At 45.5% G+C, this 17500-nt stretch overlaps 1 protein-coding gene across 2 annotated transcripts in view; it reads right to left on the bottom strand.

Annotated features, from left to right (window-relative positions):
• Positions 1–17500, bottom strand: part of sorbs2a (sorbin and SH3 domain containing 2a) — an 82855-nt gene that overhangs the window by 46058 nt on the left and 19297 nt on the right. For both annotated transcript variants that reach the window (XM_048262308.1, XM_048262317.1), the window contains exons 3-4: positions 1645–1700; positions 1–70 (exon numbers count right to left, since the gene is read on the bottom strand). The exon at positions 1–70 is cut by the window's left edge and continues 26 nt beyond it. In XM_048262308.1, the coding sequence (XP_048118265.1) occupies positions 1–70; positions 1645–1654 (80 nt within the window). In that variant the 5' untranslated portion in view covers positions 1655–1700. The remainder of the gene's footprint in view (positions 71–1644; positions 1701–17500) is intronic.

Raw genomic sequence — 17500 nt, 5'->3', positions numbered from 1 at the left:
CTTTGGACCCTCTTGATGGAGGAGAGCGTGAAAGACAGTGAAGTGCTTTTGCGAGCACGTCCTCCGCTATCTGGGAAAGCACAGCAGCCAGCCACCGCAAAGCAAACAGACACACACATGCATATACGCACGCACGCACACACACACACACCATATATTCATCCAGATGTACACATTCACATACATACAAACTCATAAATGCACACACACACACATACACAACTCACACACACATTCAGCCACATTCAAAAATGCACATACAGACACAGACACACACAGACACAAACACAGACACACACAGACACACACAGACATACACACACACACACACACACACACACACACACACACACACACACACACACACGACACACACACGGACACACACACGGACACACACACACACACACACACACACACACACACACACACACACACACACACACACACACACACACACCAGGCATAGAAAAAGCAAAGCACATGCATTACTAAAACAACAAATCACCTGACAGCCATATAAGCCACCAAGGACCGAGACGACCAACCATTCATGATGAGTAGGACTGAATACTGCCACTTTTATGCAGAGGAAGCTTTTTATGTTTGTGATGGTTAAAATCATGTATAACCTCAAATATTATGGTGAACTCAAACCAAGCTAAGCTAAGAGCCACATGAACAATAACAACAATGTAACAACAATGTAATAAGTGATGCCAGTCAACAATTCTTGAACATCTAATTATTGAAATTCAAATGTTTCATTGTCAGTTGTAACCCTTCACAGCCCTTGTTGTAACACAGGCAGTGCAGAAGTGTCCAGGAGCCACCGCTGGACTGAAGTCCTACTCAACATGAACAGAGTCTTCAGGGCAGGCATGTTCAGCCCGCCTGTTTACTGATGCAAGATAAATCCTATTTTACACACACCACAAATCACCCAGCATGCAAAGCATTCAGAGCGCCCTGTTATGTCATATTACCATGGTTTATTACTGGGCTGCGTTGACAAGCAAACCTCACATTTGTCAAACAGGTTTTCCCTTAAATTGGAGCTCTTAGTGAAAGTCCTGGGTGCACTGTGACGCTTGGATCTGCAAATCACTCACGGTGAGTGAACAGCCAGCGAGGGAAACAAATTAAACCTGCGCTGGCAGAGGACAGGCAGAGCTGCCACAAGAGCTGTCACGCTAAACAGCATAACATATCAGTGTGAGAAAAAGCTACTTTATGCACTTTTCAAAAACTGCCTGGGCTCATAGCAGCTAGCAGAGCCAGACACTCAGAGAGCTGTTTCTCAGTCTGTGAACTTTTCTGTCACATTATGTGCCTGTATGTGTTTGAATAGAATTAGAAAGAGAGAGAGAGAGAGAGAGAGAGGAGAAAGAGAAAGAAAGAGAGAGAGAGAGAGTTTTGTACAGTAGGCTACTGTAGGTATGGTACTGTAGGTAAATGTCAAAAAAGTCTGTGATTCCGTATGTACTGAATGAATGAATGCCTATGAGTGCATTTACTGTATTTACCGCTTACATGTAATGGGAAATGGTTGGTGAACCAAGTCAGCGGTGAAAGGCTTGAACAAATATTGGGTTGATGGATCACTATCAGCCGTGAGAGCTGCAGCCACATCAGCCAACATACCTGTGTTCATGTTGAAGTTCTCTCCTTACAGTCGGGCCAAACACACATACACTTTCCTGTGAAAAAGCAGAGCAAAACAGATTTTCCTGTTAGCTTGACAGAAATGGTAACAGAGTATATTGTGGTGAAATGAGAGAAGAGGGAGGCCCGGTTTGGGGAAACACCACACATCAATAATTCAGCAGCGAGGCCACACAGAGAATCCCACTGGCCCAGACGGAGGGAACGCGACTCTGTTCCAGCATGAAACAGCGCACAGATTCTGGTCAATAGAACGGGAGTAGCAGAACGGCCAAGGATGGGGTGAGTGTAACCATAGTGATTCGACCTTCAGGCTGGAATCAGGGCACGCTCTGCTGCCCTCCTATCACTGCTGCGCTTCATCATAGGCCCTCGTTAAAATGGTGGGCAAAGTCCTCGTGCACAAAAGTATAGCGACCATGTGGCGTGTCTTGCCTAATGTATAGGGATAAATTGGCTCATTTATTTTGCACAGTTATTGAGTCAGCTTGAGTTGGACATCAAACTTTGCACTTTGTTCACCATTCAAACTTGGGGCCGGCTCCGGTGGACTTCAGGTTCAACACAGTGCACAGTGCTGCACTGCTGAGCACAGGCGGCATAAACCTGTTATGGGAAGACAGCAAAATGGGTGGTAGGAGGACTGGGGCGGTGGGCGCTAATGGGTTTACCTGCCGAGTGTTGGTGTTGGCAGAGATTAAGGGTAGCAGGGAGGCTCAAAATCAATTAGCCACGACCCACACCTCATCAGGCTCTAATCCCCAGCCGCTCCCCATAACTCTGAACACAATTATCCTACACCCAGGCCTGCACTTAACAGCACAGCCATTTAGCCAGGCCCTGGAGGGAAGCCAGAAGGAGAGAGCTCTGTCAGGACCCCTGATCACTTAGGAGAAGGCAAGACACTCGCCTGGGTTCTGATGGACAATACATTGTAACATGGCCTGGGTTCTGATGGACTATACCAGGGGTCGGCAACCCGTGGCTCCGGAGCCACATGCGGCTCTTTGATCCCTCTGATGCGGCTCAGCTCTTGAAAATAATTAATGAGTATTTAATTAAAATTTCTTTTATTTTAGTTTGTTAATTTTCAAAATGTAATATTCTAGGTCTATCTGAGTAATTTAGCCTAGGCCTATATAACTTTCCACCTCACTTGACTCCGTAACCGTAGCCTGCACAATATTGTTACATTCGTGGTTCATTGCCATGTCAATATCAAAATCACCGATTTCCCTCCATTTCAGTCAACGAGAACACTTTAATTGTTATTGTTGATGCGCTTGCTGTAGGCTAGAGTCAAAAAGGAAACGTCAGCGACCACAGCTTGCGAGCGCAAACACAAGGCTGAAATGGGAAAGTTTCCATCCAAAGACTGATTCTGAAAATGCGAAATGCTGCCCGTTATATATCGCACACTGCAACGAGTTAGTATTGCTGTGTTAACCCTGTTCGGTTCCACTTGCTTGTGAGAAATCTTTCGCACATATGAAAAATATAAAGACAAACCTGCTCTCACGTTTAAGGGCAATTCCGCGCAAAACTGTCACATCCACAACACTAACACAATGCCGTAAAAGTGGTAAAAGTGGCTCTCCAGGCAAAAAAGGTTGCTGACCCCTGGACTATACATTGTAACATGGCCTGGGTTCTAATGGACTATACATTGTAATATGGCCATGGATGGTAGCTACTGCATGTAAGCATAAGTGTGTGTCTGTGTACGCCCTATTTCTTATACATGGACTAAGGCTAATCCTAGTCTGTAGACTTTTTTTCGATGGAGAATTTTACTTACAGTAAGACTAGCCTAAGTTTAATCCACAGCAACTCAGTGTTACTGTAATACTTGAAAATGACAGTTGTCATATAGGTAATGGAATGCAAGAAGTCTAGTCTGTTCTCATTTTATGGACACATGATCTAAGACTCCATGCTTCCATGTAAGGGACTCTGTGGAAGCATCTAGAAGGAGCTTGGTGATGATCTGAGAGTAATGTGAGGAACTATATTAGCATGTGACTGGCAGATGACAAGGAGCGGGTGAATAGACACTGATGCAGGTCTTAACTGCGCTAAAAGCTAGCTGTCTCCGAATGGGAAGGAGGGGGGGTCTAGGATGGCAGATGAACTCAGCGCATGTGAAAATAGCTTGCGGAATAAAAATAATCAACGCTATTTGATTCACTGCAAATGTCAAGCTTGCTGACACGCAGCGGTGTGCTGTCTACCCAGAGTCTGTCATAAGTCTGGGCACTGACATGTGTGTGTGTGTGTGTGTGTGTGTGTGTGTGTGTGTGTGTGTGTGTGTGTTTGAGTGTGAGTATGTGAATTGATGTGCCCTCATGTGATGACTGCATGTCCTATAGGGATGATCCATCAAGCCCTATGACAGCTGCCAGTGATAATCTACACTGAAATGTATCGCAGTCATGGCGCCAGACTCTTACAGTAAGATGGAGCGAGTGATTAATATTAAACATGAGCTTAGCCTCACCAGGTGACTGTTGCTATGGCGTTCAGCTAAGAGACTGCTACTAGTAGTGGTATCCCTGATATGACAACATTGGCATGGAGAGGTGAGGATGGCATGTGTGTTTGTGTGTGTGTGTGTGTGTGTGTGTGTGATAGATAGATAGATAGATAGATAGATAGATACTTTATTGATCCCCAGTGGAAATTCAAGCGTGTGTGTGTGTGTGTGTGTGTGTGTGTGTGTGTTTGTGTGTGTGTGTGTGTGTGTTGTGTGTGTGTGTGTGTGTGTTTGTGTACTGTAGATGCCCATGCATGCAGTTTGTGTGGTAGAGACACTGGGTGTGGGACAGCATGTTCACACACTAAACACAAATATATAGTCAATGGTGGGTGACATTGGTCAAGGTCTTAATGTCTTCAATAAATAAATAAATAAATAAATAAATAATATATACTCATTTCATATTTGTATTCCTTGCCGTTTAGCTTTACAAGTGCTTAACATGTATGAGAACTCCTTCAAGACTGCTGGAAACTCTGGTGACTACCTGAATTTGGTTTAGAGACTGCACAAAAGGTGACTACTTTAAAGAATTCAAATATTGCTTTGGCTACACTTTTTGTGCTTACTGCATAATTCCATATGTGTTATTTCTTACTTTTGACCTAATGTATTGTTCCACGATGTAAAAAATAGTCTAAATAAGGAAAAAACATGAATGAGTTGGTGTGTCCATACTGTTGTCTGGCACTGTAATTCTTTTGACGTGACTTGGCCATCTAAGGCAGTCCAAGCAACAGGTCCACCTGTTTCTGGTGAACTTCTACCGCTGCACCATCGAGAGCATCCTCACCAACTGTGTCAGTCACAGTATGGTATGGCAACTGCTCAGCCTCCGACCGGAAAGCACTGCAGAGGGTGGTGAAAACTGCCCAACACATCACAGGTTCCTCACTCCCCTCAATCGAGGCCATCCAGGGCAAGTGATGCTTGCGTAAGACGCGCAGCATCATCAAAGACGGTTCTTTCCCCAACCACAGACTGTTCACTCCACTCCCCTCCGCGAGGCGTTACAGATCTTTCCGCATCCAAACCAGCAGGTTCAGAGGAAGCTTCTTCTCTGCGGCTGTCACCCTACTGAACTCTAGCTCTGCATCCCAGTGACAACCAACAAACTAAACAAAATATATTATTCTTACTACTCTTTTAATGTTACTGCTACTACACTGCAAACGTACAGTAGTATCTTCTTATTTCAGCCTGTTGATGTTTTTCAGGCAACTGATTGGATGTTCAGTATATCTTATTGCTATTATGCTTCACCCCTGCCTTTTCCTTCTGACCAGATGTGAATGCCTGTCTGCAAATAAGATGCACTATGGGCCAAGAACATCCACTAGGGTGTTCAATTCATTAGTGTGAGTCCTTCTCTCTTGGTACTCCTGATGTCTTGGAGTCTGATTTCTCCCACATATCTGCATTAGAGCTTCATTTGCATTCCACCCACTCATTAAAATAATTCGGACGAGTAGCACTTGAATCGACTGCAGCATTAGCCCCAAATTAAATACCACATAAAATATTAAAGAGGTGCTTTGCAAAGCACTGCACAGCATTAGTATGAAAAGGCCACTCCAGCAGAATATTTTAGGACAGTTTCCCAACCACCACCAAACAATAAACAGACAACAATATTCCAAGGCAGATGACACGGAGCCTGAAGAGATTTGTTTACAGAATGTAATACATAAATAAATAACACTGGGAGCTTTGTTGCACAAAACAAGAATATCCATAGCTAAAATAAGAGGGATGCAGATTTAATGTTGTAGGTTTGACTTATTCAGCACAGAAATAAGAAAACAGAGAGAGAGAGAGAAGAAAGACACTTATGAGGCGAGCTGAAGTATACATTTGGTAAGATCCCTTTATCAGTGTACTATACCACTGGTGTTCCTCAGGCAAGGTACATCTTGAACCACTCTTCTTTAATAACCACAGCTCAAATATTCTGATCATTCTCAGGTGACATTGTTTTTTATGAATTTCTCAGTGTGAGCTCAGCTCTCCACGAGGCCAAGTCCCTGTACTCTATGGTACTGTATGTCTACAGTCTACTTGAGTTTCCTCAGATGAGACCACTTAAGCCTTAAAGGCTCCATTCAAGCATGTAATTATGACACCTCTATAAAGCCCCAAGGCCCTTCTGCCACTCAAGAGTCTCTCAGTCTGCCTTCAGAAGACACCATCTATTTGATAGCAAATGGGTGTAGATTGGAACAAAGTGGTAGAGAAGGAGGGAGAGATGGAGAGTAAGATTTGAGGGTGACTTTGTCACACGGTGTGACAGCGTTGACTGCTAAAGCACGACAGAACAAGAGCCACCCCATGTAGGGGCCCAGAGGTCAGAGCACTTCACTTCATCAGCACAGCACAGCAGCTGGGAATCCTTCTAGAATGTTCCTAACAGCATCTCTTAATTAGCTGCCTGTATTCATAAGAAGCAATAAATTGGTTGGTGGAAAGGGCAATCACACTGTTGCAGTGAACACCAGTGGTGGTAATAATGGTGACAGGGAGAGAGAGAGGGAGAGAGAGAGAGAGAAAGGTGAAGGATGCATCATAAGCAGACAGTTTTACAGCGGGCCAGCAGATTGACTCTTAGTGCGTGGGAGTGCAGAGGCGTCTCCATGGCTCTCAGAGGACCAGTCAGACAGACAGAGATCTTTGCTCCCTTTACAGCCATATCCATACCACTACACCTACATCTGCTGCTCACCACCAGCTTATGCCCTTACCATCAACATGATAAATGGCAGGGATCTGACATGTCTGTGAGATTAACTTGAAGCTGCTGTCTGACAGCAGGAGTTTTTAATGGCTATTGGATGGGGTTTATCTTACACTAAATCCTATTAGCTTTTAAATGAAAACCACTATATTACAAGACTATAAGGCTGTGTGCAACTGCTAACGGTTATCAGAAAATATAAGTAAGCCAGCTTTTCTTCACCCACCGTGGCATCGTGTCACCCCCTCTGAGACGTGCTAATGAGAAAGTGACTATAAATAAAGAGACGTGAGAACCCACCACTCTGCCACTCCTGCCCAACAGGGGGAGCAGCTGGTGGCAGCAGCAGTGCCAGCCAGTCTGTCCGTACAGGTCTGAACTTGTGCATCGGTTATACTCAGAACTATAAAAATACTATTTTTGCATATGTAAATATACAAATACTGCATATGAGAGGACCTACTGCGTGAGGCATATATGGGCACTTTAAGTGTATGGGCATCTATCACTTATGAGCTGCTATGTGTGTCATGCTCATGGTCAACAATAGTAATAAATAGACTTAAATCTGAACTCTTATGATAATATTTTCATGTTTTCAATAAAACGCTGTTTAATATATCACTGCCAACCAGAGTCACCATTTGATTGCAGAAGCCCAATTTTTTGTATGTTGACAATACTTGGCCAATCAAAACTCCTGTAAGTCCTTCCTGTAATCAGGAGGTCTCCTAAGCAAGCACGCGGACACAGTGGCATAAGGGACAGAACACTGAGATGTTGATGAGACCAAATGAATCTCCTTGGCCATGACATCAGTAAAGAGTGGAGGTCTGGAGGAGGTCAACAGGACCAGGCAAACGGCCAGGGTCCACTGACGGTGCTTCTCAACACACTCTCAGGTAACACGTGCAGCGTCAGTCCTGTTTAACCACAAGTACAGCTGTACAGCCATAAAACCTAATACTAATCACGTCTGGGGGAAGAGAGGCAGTCCATGTTTTGAACTAAGCAATCGTTAAATGGACACCATTTGAAACCCATTGATTTCAAGCCTTTTAAGCCGCTAACAATCACAATAACAGAGCTCTCGCACATGTCCACCACTGCGCAGGGAAATGACTGCAATCAGCTACGGTTGGAAAACAAGCTGGAAATTCCATTTCTTTCTTCATGTCTTGGCTCTTTCCTATTCCTCCAAAAACAACTGCGCGCCAACACCATGTCATGTTTTTGAAGGCAGGCCGCCGATCCCCGTCTGTGAGAAGGCAGTTGTTAACATTAATTGTGACACAAGAACATGTTTTGGGAAAACAAATGACCGAAATGATGACCCTAATGAACTTGGGTTACTATACAGTACGTGGCGGTTATTATGTATGTGCAAACTTAACACCTTACAATGCTTTATCAACACATCACCAGACACATTCTTCCTACCCCAAAGAGTAAGATCAAACCAAAAGGCTGTTGTTATAGAAACACACAGTATTCCAATATAGTTAGCGATCCGCTTGTGATGTATGTGGGTGTTGGTGGTCTACCAAGTGTATAGCCAAAAGAATCTGCATGATATGCCTTTTTCTTCTCTCGTGTCTCTGAACTTATTATGATAATGCTGTTAAAATATGTAATGAAAGAACGGGACGCATATATCAAATATTTATTTACACAGGTGCTGGATGAAAACTTGCTGTCCAGGCCATGTCAGCACATTGTTCTACTTACTGGGCACAGTGGACATACAGTAGATGGGGAGACTGAGGTCATTTGCTGACATATTTCATGGAGCATGTCCGTGTGCCACAGTGCCCTATGAGTCTGTTAGAAGATGTGACGGACAAGAGGCAGTGTTGTGCTAAAACAGCTGTGGGACACTATTGCTTAACCTGAAAGAACAACAAAGCCATGTGTATTTGGGTATACCTCTTTGGGTATAGCCATGGGTATACCTCTCTCTCCCTCACTTGGACACACACTCCTAAATGCAAAGGCACATGCACTCTCAGTTGACCACAGGCTAGGGAGGTGGGGTGTAAATCAAGAGGTTGATCGTGCCCTGTCGTCGTCCCATGAACGCCAGATTATGAGATAGGGTTTCAAGGGGACAGACCAGTGGCGACACAGCAGCTGTGTCTATGTGTGCGTGTGTGCATGTGTGTGTGTGTTTGCATGTGCATGTGTGTGTGTGTGCAGGCGTGTTTGCCTGTGAGTCTGCATGCCTGCTTGTATTTGTGTGTTTGTGTGTGTGTTTGTGTGTGCAGTGTTTTCCACAGAATTGAATTCTATTTGTGGTGGTAGGTTTGCAGAATTAACTCGAATGCAACAGTTTTTAACAAATAAGTGCAGCACGGTTATGATTCTAACCAGATTTAAGCACAATTTAGTACAACCAGGAAAATCATTGTGTGGTGGTCAATGTTGATATTGAGGTGGGCCGCCACAAATAAATCAATGTATGGGAAACACTGGTGTGTGTGTGTGTGTGTGTGTGTGTGTGTGTGTGTGTGTGTGTGTGTGTGTACATGCACATGCCACTGACCACAGATGCATTTGTGAGGAAGCCTGCATCCTGACACACTGTCTCCTGACCAAGAGGGCCATCCCACGATGCCCTGTCACTCTTGTCAGAAGAAGTGCTGATCAGGCAGAGGGAGTGGAGGGAAAAGGGGGGATGAGAGATGAGAGGACAGGAAGAGAGGAGATGGGTGGAGAGGACGCCCTCCACAGGGAAGGAGTGAAATAAGATGGATGGAGAGAAGAAAGAGCAAGGGAAGAGAGGAGGGGGAGAGGGGGTGAGCGGAGAGGTGCGGGTGGGTAAAAAAGAACGGATGTTGGGACATGGCATGACAGGAAGACAGGAGACAGGAAAGGAGTGCCTGAGAGCCACAGCTGACTTCCTGTGTCTCAAAATATGAACAGGACAAACATAAGCAGACACACAGACACACAAATATAGATCCACAACCATGTCCAGTCATGCCCAAACCCACCAAAACGCACAGTGTATATTACTGACCAGACCAGAGCAATTACTGCTGAATTTGCTGGAAGTCAAAGCAGTTGCAGACACCCTTTTTTACTCACACTCACACACTCAAACAAACACAAACACAGACGTATGCATGAATATTATAAGCATTTGCACAGCCTGTATTTGTGAGTGTGTGAGTGTGTATGAGCGTGAGCATGAATGTACTATGTATAACGTATATATGTTGTAGTGTCCGCTGGGGCTGATCCTGCCCTCTCTCTCGGTGTCTTGCAGAGATAAACAAACATACCAATGAAACCTGGTACGGCTCATAAAAAATCCCAGCATGCCCTCTAACACTCAACACCACTCACGAAAGCCACACCGCTCGAGGCGGGCTCTGATCACTGGTACACCACATGCTGATTGGCAAATCCCAGAAACGGGAGCAATCAAAATGCATGCCGATTGGATGAGTTGGAAATAAAAGTGGAAATAGAGTGTTCTCATTGGACCCCATGCTTTTTTCTAAATTTATCCATGACCCTTCTCGTTTTCAGAGCACTGGAGGCGCTCATAAAAACCCAGCAGTGGTTTCCTGACACTAATACTCAAAAGACAGCCACCTAATGCCACGCCGAGTGATATAACAGAGCCTTCTATTTCCCAGAGCCCCTCTGACTTCCTACGAGTTACTGTTTTACAGGGCGACTATTAAGTCCAAAATTACACCTCATTACACACCTTACACACATTGTAAAGCGAGCAGGTCAGTATCTCTGGCTTGTTGTCTATGCCTGACTGCATATGTGTGAGAGGGCACGATGCATGCTCTCCTAACACGAGACTAGACTGCATCTCGGACATCTATCAGTGAAGCATCCTCGCATCAATCAAGGGCTAGTGTGTCTGCGTGGGCCCAAAGAAAGAAGCCGGGCGGCCTCTTTAAAGACGCAGTGACAGTGACAGTGCATCAGCTTGATGACTGCTTTTATGGGTGTCATAGAGACAGTTTATGATCCGGAGCTCAGAGCAGATGCATCATTTAAAAAAAGATGATCGCGTGTCACCTCACTCCCTCTCACGAGCAAACATCACAGAATACACAACACTTATAGAAACACACACACACACACACACACACACACACACTACACAAATACTTCCTCTGGGAACTCCTTACATCGAATGATAAATGCTTTGGCTGACATGTCTGGTCTAGGAGTAAATCACATCTATATGACACAAGTGGTGCCACTGAGCTAGCTGGAATTCTAACTCCCGAAATATTTTTATACTGTTCGCTATTTTGATGGATTTAAAAGGATCTGGTGATCGCTCTTCGTCAAGCTCCAAATCGTAAATTTTAGAGTGTCAGATATGAATTATAGTATACAGCAGAAGGGAAAACACAGAAAAAGAAATCTAATATTCCCTAAAAGTCTGGTGAGTGTGGCCTGTTTTTCTTTATTTAATCACTCTGTGAAATCTCTCGAAAACAAAACAACAAGCAAAACCAAATCGGGCACTTTAATGACCAGCCCAATGAACCAGATACAAGCATACTTCTCCAAATTTCTCAAACCTCAAAAACGATGCTGTTTTTGCTCTCTCTCTCTCTCTCTGTCTCTCTTTGTCTCTGTGTCTCTCTCTCGCTCTCTCTGGTCCATTCCTCCTCTGGACTGTCCTGTGGAAGTCTGGACGCCGCCTCAGCACTCCATCTGGGCCCTTCATTTATCCGGGGTGGCAGCACTGGTGGTTTATCCTCTGATTGTAATTTGGCGACCTGCGGACTCCTCTGGGCCCTGAGTGTAATTAGTGGCCTCAGAGAGCCGGGGCCCCTTCACTGAACAGGCCACAGAGAGGGCCCTCCACACTCACCACACAGATTCATTAGTGGACCAAACTACCCTCAGGGAAGTCCCAGTGGACAGATAAAACCACCCTGTATTGGGGATGACGTGCAATGTGTGTTTCGTGGGTGGGAAGGAGGTCTATGTGAGGAGAGAGGCCAGCTCCTTGTTGGGGAATAGACAGCAATTACATTCTAAACACACACACACACCCACACCCCCCACACACACACACACACATACACACACACACACACACACACACACATAGTCAACAACGACACTGTGACTAGATTTGTCACAGAGAGAAATTGAAGGGAAAAGAGAAAGTGACACACACACACACACACACACATACTGTGGTGCTTTGGGATGATGGGGCTTCACTGGAGAGCACAGCAATACAGTAGTTGCCACTCAGCAGAGCAGAGGCACCAAAGCTCTGTGTCAGTGCATAAAAGCGACAGGTCTCTCTTTCTATCATTCTCCCTCTTTCCCACATCAAACTCAAAGCCTCGTTTCCTTCATAGCGCGCAGGAGACAGAGCTGGAGGCTGGCCTGTTCTTCAAAGGTCATGACTGCACAAGGCCACTCAAGTGCATGCCTGATAATGCAAACACACACACACACACACACACACACACACACACACACACACACACCACACACACACACACACACACACACACACACACACACACACACTGCATATAAGTGTGTGCTAACATAAACCGATATGATGTACACAAGCCAACAGTACATACTTACATACTAACTCATCTACACACAACGACACAATAAACCTACACGACACCAGGGCACAGGCATGCACACGCGTACACACTCACACTCCTTCAAAGGTTAGGAGTGCACACGGTGGCACTTTGAGAGGCTCACTCACAGGTTGCCACCAGCTCCCTCGTCACTCCGGCTCCTATTTTAGGAGTCCGCATGGAAAGAGGCTCGCTGATAACACCACTTAAGGTATGGCCTTTTCCAGCCGCCAGATAACGTTACACCCATTCGTACTACGGTTCCACCTTTTGATAAGTGTGAAGCAAAACGTGGAGGGGTATTTGGGGAGTGAGGCTCCCTCGATTGAGGAGGGGGGGAGATGATGGCATAACAGGAGGCTATTTCCCAGTCCACTGGTTCAACGAATTTCCGCAAGCTCATACTCCCTCTCCAAAGCTGTTGAAGTACTGTAGAATGGTGTGGTATTTCCGTATTTAAAAGACGCAAGGCAAAAAATAGCCTAGGATTTGGGCATGCTTCTCAGGTCACCCTCTCCCCCAAATCAGTGCGACTGCGCCCACTCTCCCTCCAAGCAGCCTAAAAATGCTCTCCGTCCGGTTCCAAGATAAACGCCTGGATGAGACAGAGCCGCCGCTGGGGCCCAGTGGAGAGGCCTGGCGATCCGGAGCGCGGCTCCAAAAAAGGCCGGATCTGTTTCACGTCCGCCTGCTCCCGTTCCCTTTCTCTTGGCCTGGCTGGGCCCGAGCCAGGCTATTTTTATGAGTCATCTTTGTGGGAAATGTGTAGACAGCATGGACCCCTGCACAGGGAAGACCGGGCCAGACGGAGGCCTGAGGACACAGATGATTAAGAGCACCAGGGGCATGGCTGCCATTTAACATCCTGGAGTGGATCAGAACATCTAGGAGTCCACTTTTTCTTTATCCCGCCATGTTTTTTTTGTTTTGTTTTGTTTTTTTGTCAAAACACATTCTTTTTTCTAATTTTGTTGAGCCACTTTAGCTCTTCTGGGATGAGGAAAACAAGGCAATAAAACAACGCAAATATCCTCTTTGCTGTGCCATGCGCGGCTGTGTAAAAATAGTCACTGGTGTTAGTGGTATGACATCTTTACTACTTGTCCATGGAAGACGGACATCAGAGGTTTCTACTGTGGATGCAGTATGTGGGTAAAGCACTGAGCAGTCAAGGGTTTCTTTGTATACATCTGATGCTGATGTGTGTGTGTGTGTGTTGTGTTCCAGAGGACAGCAGAAAAAAACAGGGAAGCACAGCGCAATAATAGCCACTCTACAATTCCCTTTGCTTTCTTAGTCCTGTTTCAGTTACGTTTGGGTCGGTATTTCTTCTGCTCATGCACTGATATCCATTAACTGATAAATAATAACCAACCACATCACCATCATCATCATCTTCCCCTTCCTAGCTGCCGGTCCAGCCTGTGCTCCCCTAGTCTGCTGGAGCCACACTGGGGGCCCAGACAGAGGAGCCAGGGCCAGGGGCCGATGACACAACAGACTGCTCTGTGGCTGGAACACGTGTGGCAGGGCAGGGAGAGGGCTGGTATGTGTCCACCTGCAGCCAAGGATTTAACATGAACTCACAGAACTCACATGACATACTGCACAACAGACAATAGTGCATGTTTCTGAACCAAAATGAAACGCTATGTAAAAGAACACCAAAAGCGAGGGGATAACTGCATCAGGAAATAGATGGAAAAGAAAACAGCAAAGGGAGAGGAAAGAGAGGAAAAGAAAGAGAGGAGAGGAAAGAGAGAAGAAAGAGAGGAGAAAGAGAGGAGAAGAAAGAGAGAAGAAAGAGAGGAGAAGAAAGAGAGGAGAAGAGAGGAGGAAAGAGAGGAGAAGAAAGAGAGGAGAGGAAAGAGAGAAGAAAGAGAGGAGAAAGAGGAGGAAGAAAGAGAGAAGAAAGAGAGGAGAAGAAAGAGAGGAGAAGAGAGGAGGAAAGAGAGGAGAAGAAAGAGAGGAGAAGAGAGGAGGAAAGAGAGGAGAAGAAAGAGAGGAGAGGAAAGAGGAGAAGAAAAGAGGATGGAATGAAAGATGAGAAGAGAGGAGAAAAGAGGAGAAGAAAGAGAGGAAGAAAGAGGAGAATGATAACAGAGGAGAAGAGAGGAGGAAAGAGAGGAGAAGAAAGAGAGGAGAGGAAAGAGAGGAGAAAGAGAGGAGAAGAGAGGAGAAGAGAAAGAGAGAAGAAAGAGAGGAGAAGAAAGAGAGGAGAAGAGAGGAGGAAAGAGAGGAGAAGAAAGAGAGGAGAGGAAAGAGAGGAGAAGAAAGAGAGGAGAAGAAAGAGAGAAGAAAGAGAGGAGAAGAGAGGAGAAGAAAGAGAGGAGAGGAAAGAGAGGAGAAGAGAGAGAAGAGAGGAGAAGAAAGAGAGGAGAGGAAAGAGAGAGGAGAAGAAAGAGAGGAGAGGAAAGAGAGAAGAGAGGAGAAGAGAGGAGGAAAAGAGAGGAGAGGAAAGAGAGGAGAAGAAAGAGAGGAGAAAGAGAGGAGAAGAAAGAGAGGAGAGGAAAGAGAGGAGAAGAGAGGAGGAAGAGAGGAGAAGAAAGAGGAGAGGAAGAGAGGAGAAGAAAGAGAGGAGAAGAGAGAAGAGAGGAGAAGGAGAAGAAAGAGAAGAAAGAGAGAAGAAAGAGAGAGAAGAGGAGGAAAGAGAGGAGGAAGAAAGAGAGGAGAAGAAAGAGAGGAGGAAGAGAGGAGGAAAGAGAGAAGAAAGAGAGGAGAGGAAAGAGAGGAGAAGAAAGAGAGGAGAAGAAAGAGAGAAGAGAGGAGAAGAAAGAGAGGAGGAAAGAGAGGAGAAGAAAGAGAGGAGAAGAAAGAGAAAAGAGAGGAGAAGAAAGAGAGGAGAAGAAAGAGAGAAGAGAGGAGAAGAAAGAGAGGAGAAGAAAGAGAGAGGAAAGAGAGGAGAAGAAAGAGAAAAGAGAGGAGAAGAAAGAGAGGAGAAGAAAGAGAGGAGGAAAGAGAGGAGAGGAAAGAGAGGAGAGGAAAGAGAGGAGAAGAAAGAGAGGAAAAGAGAGGAGAAAGAGAGGAGAAGAGGAGGAGAAAGAGAGGAGAAGAAAGAGAGGAGAAGAGAGGAGGAAAGAGAGGAGAAAGAGAGGAGAGGAAAGAGAGGAGAAGAAAGAGAGGAGAAGAAAGAGAGGAGAGGAAAGAGAGGAGAGGAAAGAGCCACAGGAAACCAATGCACCAGAGAGAGAGAAACAAAAAGGACCTTTGCTGAGGATGCAAGCATTCTTATATAAGCAACACAAGTTCCTTTAGGGACAAGCACATTGGTGAGGGAAGAGAACAGACCACTCCTCAATGTTGCCGCTGTGGTCATGAAACACTTGCCATGACCTGTGGATAATTAATACTCAGTGCTAATTGGTGGTAATTGCCACAGCCCATTCGGCCGCAAAAAAGCCCCACACAATGTTGGCAGCAGAGCCGCAGCCTGTGTCTATAGAGAACACAGCACTCCATTCAAAGCTCACTCGCGTCTTTTAATAGCGGTCAGCCCCAGGAATCCGCTGTGGACGCAGGGATCTTCATTAACTTTGCATGTGTTATAATGGACCTTTAGTGGGAAAATAAAGCACCCGGCATCCGCTGTAAATGTACTGTAATCGAAATTTCCATTTAGTTTGCATGTGCATTCAGAGAGAAAGAAAATGAACTGATTGCACAAATAGACATTTACTGTACCATCATGTGGAAATCTCTTATGAGGTTGTATAGAAAGGAAACAGATGGAATTTGAGGGGGGAATGAGGACAGTTTTCAGATTTTCAGACCCAACATGGAGAGAGGGAATGATTGAGAGAGAGAAAGAGAGAGAGAGATAGGAAGAGAGGAGAGAGAGAGAGAGAAAGAGTGTGTGAGAGAGAGAGAGAGAGAGCAAGACAACAAGAACTATGGGAAACTTAAAAGGTGGCCAAAGAATTTCACCTTATAATGGGGTTGCCATGGTGCTGGTGTGCTACTGGTCCAGGGCTCTGACCCCACATGACTGACTGGACGAGATGTTTGTGTCCTCCACGGGAGCAAAACAACATTTACACTGCGCTTCACTTCCCAATATGGAAAAATCAAAGCCCTGCTCACAGGCGGGCTAGACACAACACCATGCGGGCTTGCTTCTGTTTTCTCTCCTTCCACGTGACTCTTTCCTAATGTGAATTCTGACTGGATGTTTGCTTTAGTTCTTTATCAGCAATTGCTTGTTTTTGTGCCCTTGAAAGCCTGTGTCTGCCTGACTGTGCTGACTGACGATCTGTCAGTCTGTCTGTCCAGTATCTGTCTATCTAATATCTAATCCTTCCACTCACCCACTGCAGTATAAATCCTTCTCCTCTCTCTCTTCTTTAATCTTTCCTGCAAGCGCCACACCATTCTTCTGAAGACTATCCTCGCTGCTCTCTTTCTCTCTCCCGTTCTAGAATCTTCATGACATCACCATCAGCCTCTTCATCTACACTCTACCATACACCTCTCTCTGCTCTCTCTCTCTCTCTCCTCTCTTCTGTCTCTCTACTCTCTTTCTCCTCTCTTCTGTCTCTCTACTTTCTCTCCCTCTCCTGTTTGGCTCTCTGTCTGGCCCCTTCCCACCCCCAATGCTGTGTGAATTGTTAAATAGCCCTCAGGTCATCAACACTTCACTTGGAAAGGCCATATGCATACTTCTGAATACCAGCCTCTGTTTTCACTCATCTCCCTCTTCCTGTCTGTCTGCCTCTAGCCATCGCTCTCTTTCTTTTTCTCTCTCTCTTTCTCTCTCTCTCTCTGTACATCTCTGATTCTCAAACTATAGATGGCTTGGATGGTTTAATAGGACTTGAGTCATCAGTGATTCCATTCTCAGTACACAACTAAACTCTAGGCCTGCCTGTCTCTTCTCCATCTCCCTCCATCCCTCTCCCGCCACCTTGGCTGCCTCTGCTGCCTCTGCCGCCTGTCTCTCTCCGTGGGACTCTCCAGCCAGCAGACAGACTC

This window comes from Alosa alosa, chromosome 1, assembly GCF_017589495.1.
Source record: "Alosa alosa isolate M-15738 ecotype Scorff River chromosome 1, AALO_Geno_1.1, whole genome shotgun sequence".
Classification (NCBI taxonomy): Eukaryota; Metazoa; Chordata; class Actinopteri; order Clupeiformes; family Clupeidae; genus Alosa; species Alosa alosa.
The sequence above is the reverse complement of the archived record's forward strand: the minus strand, read 5'-3'. Positions and strand labels throughout refer to the sequence as shown.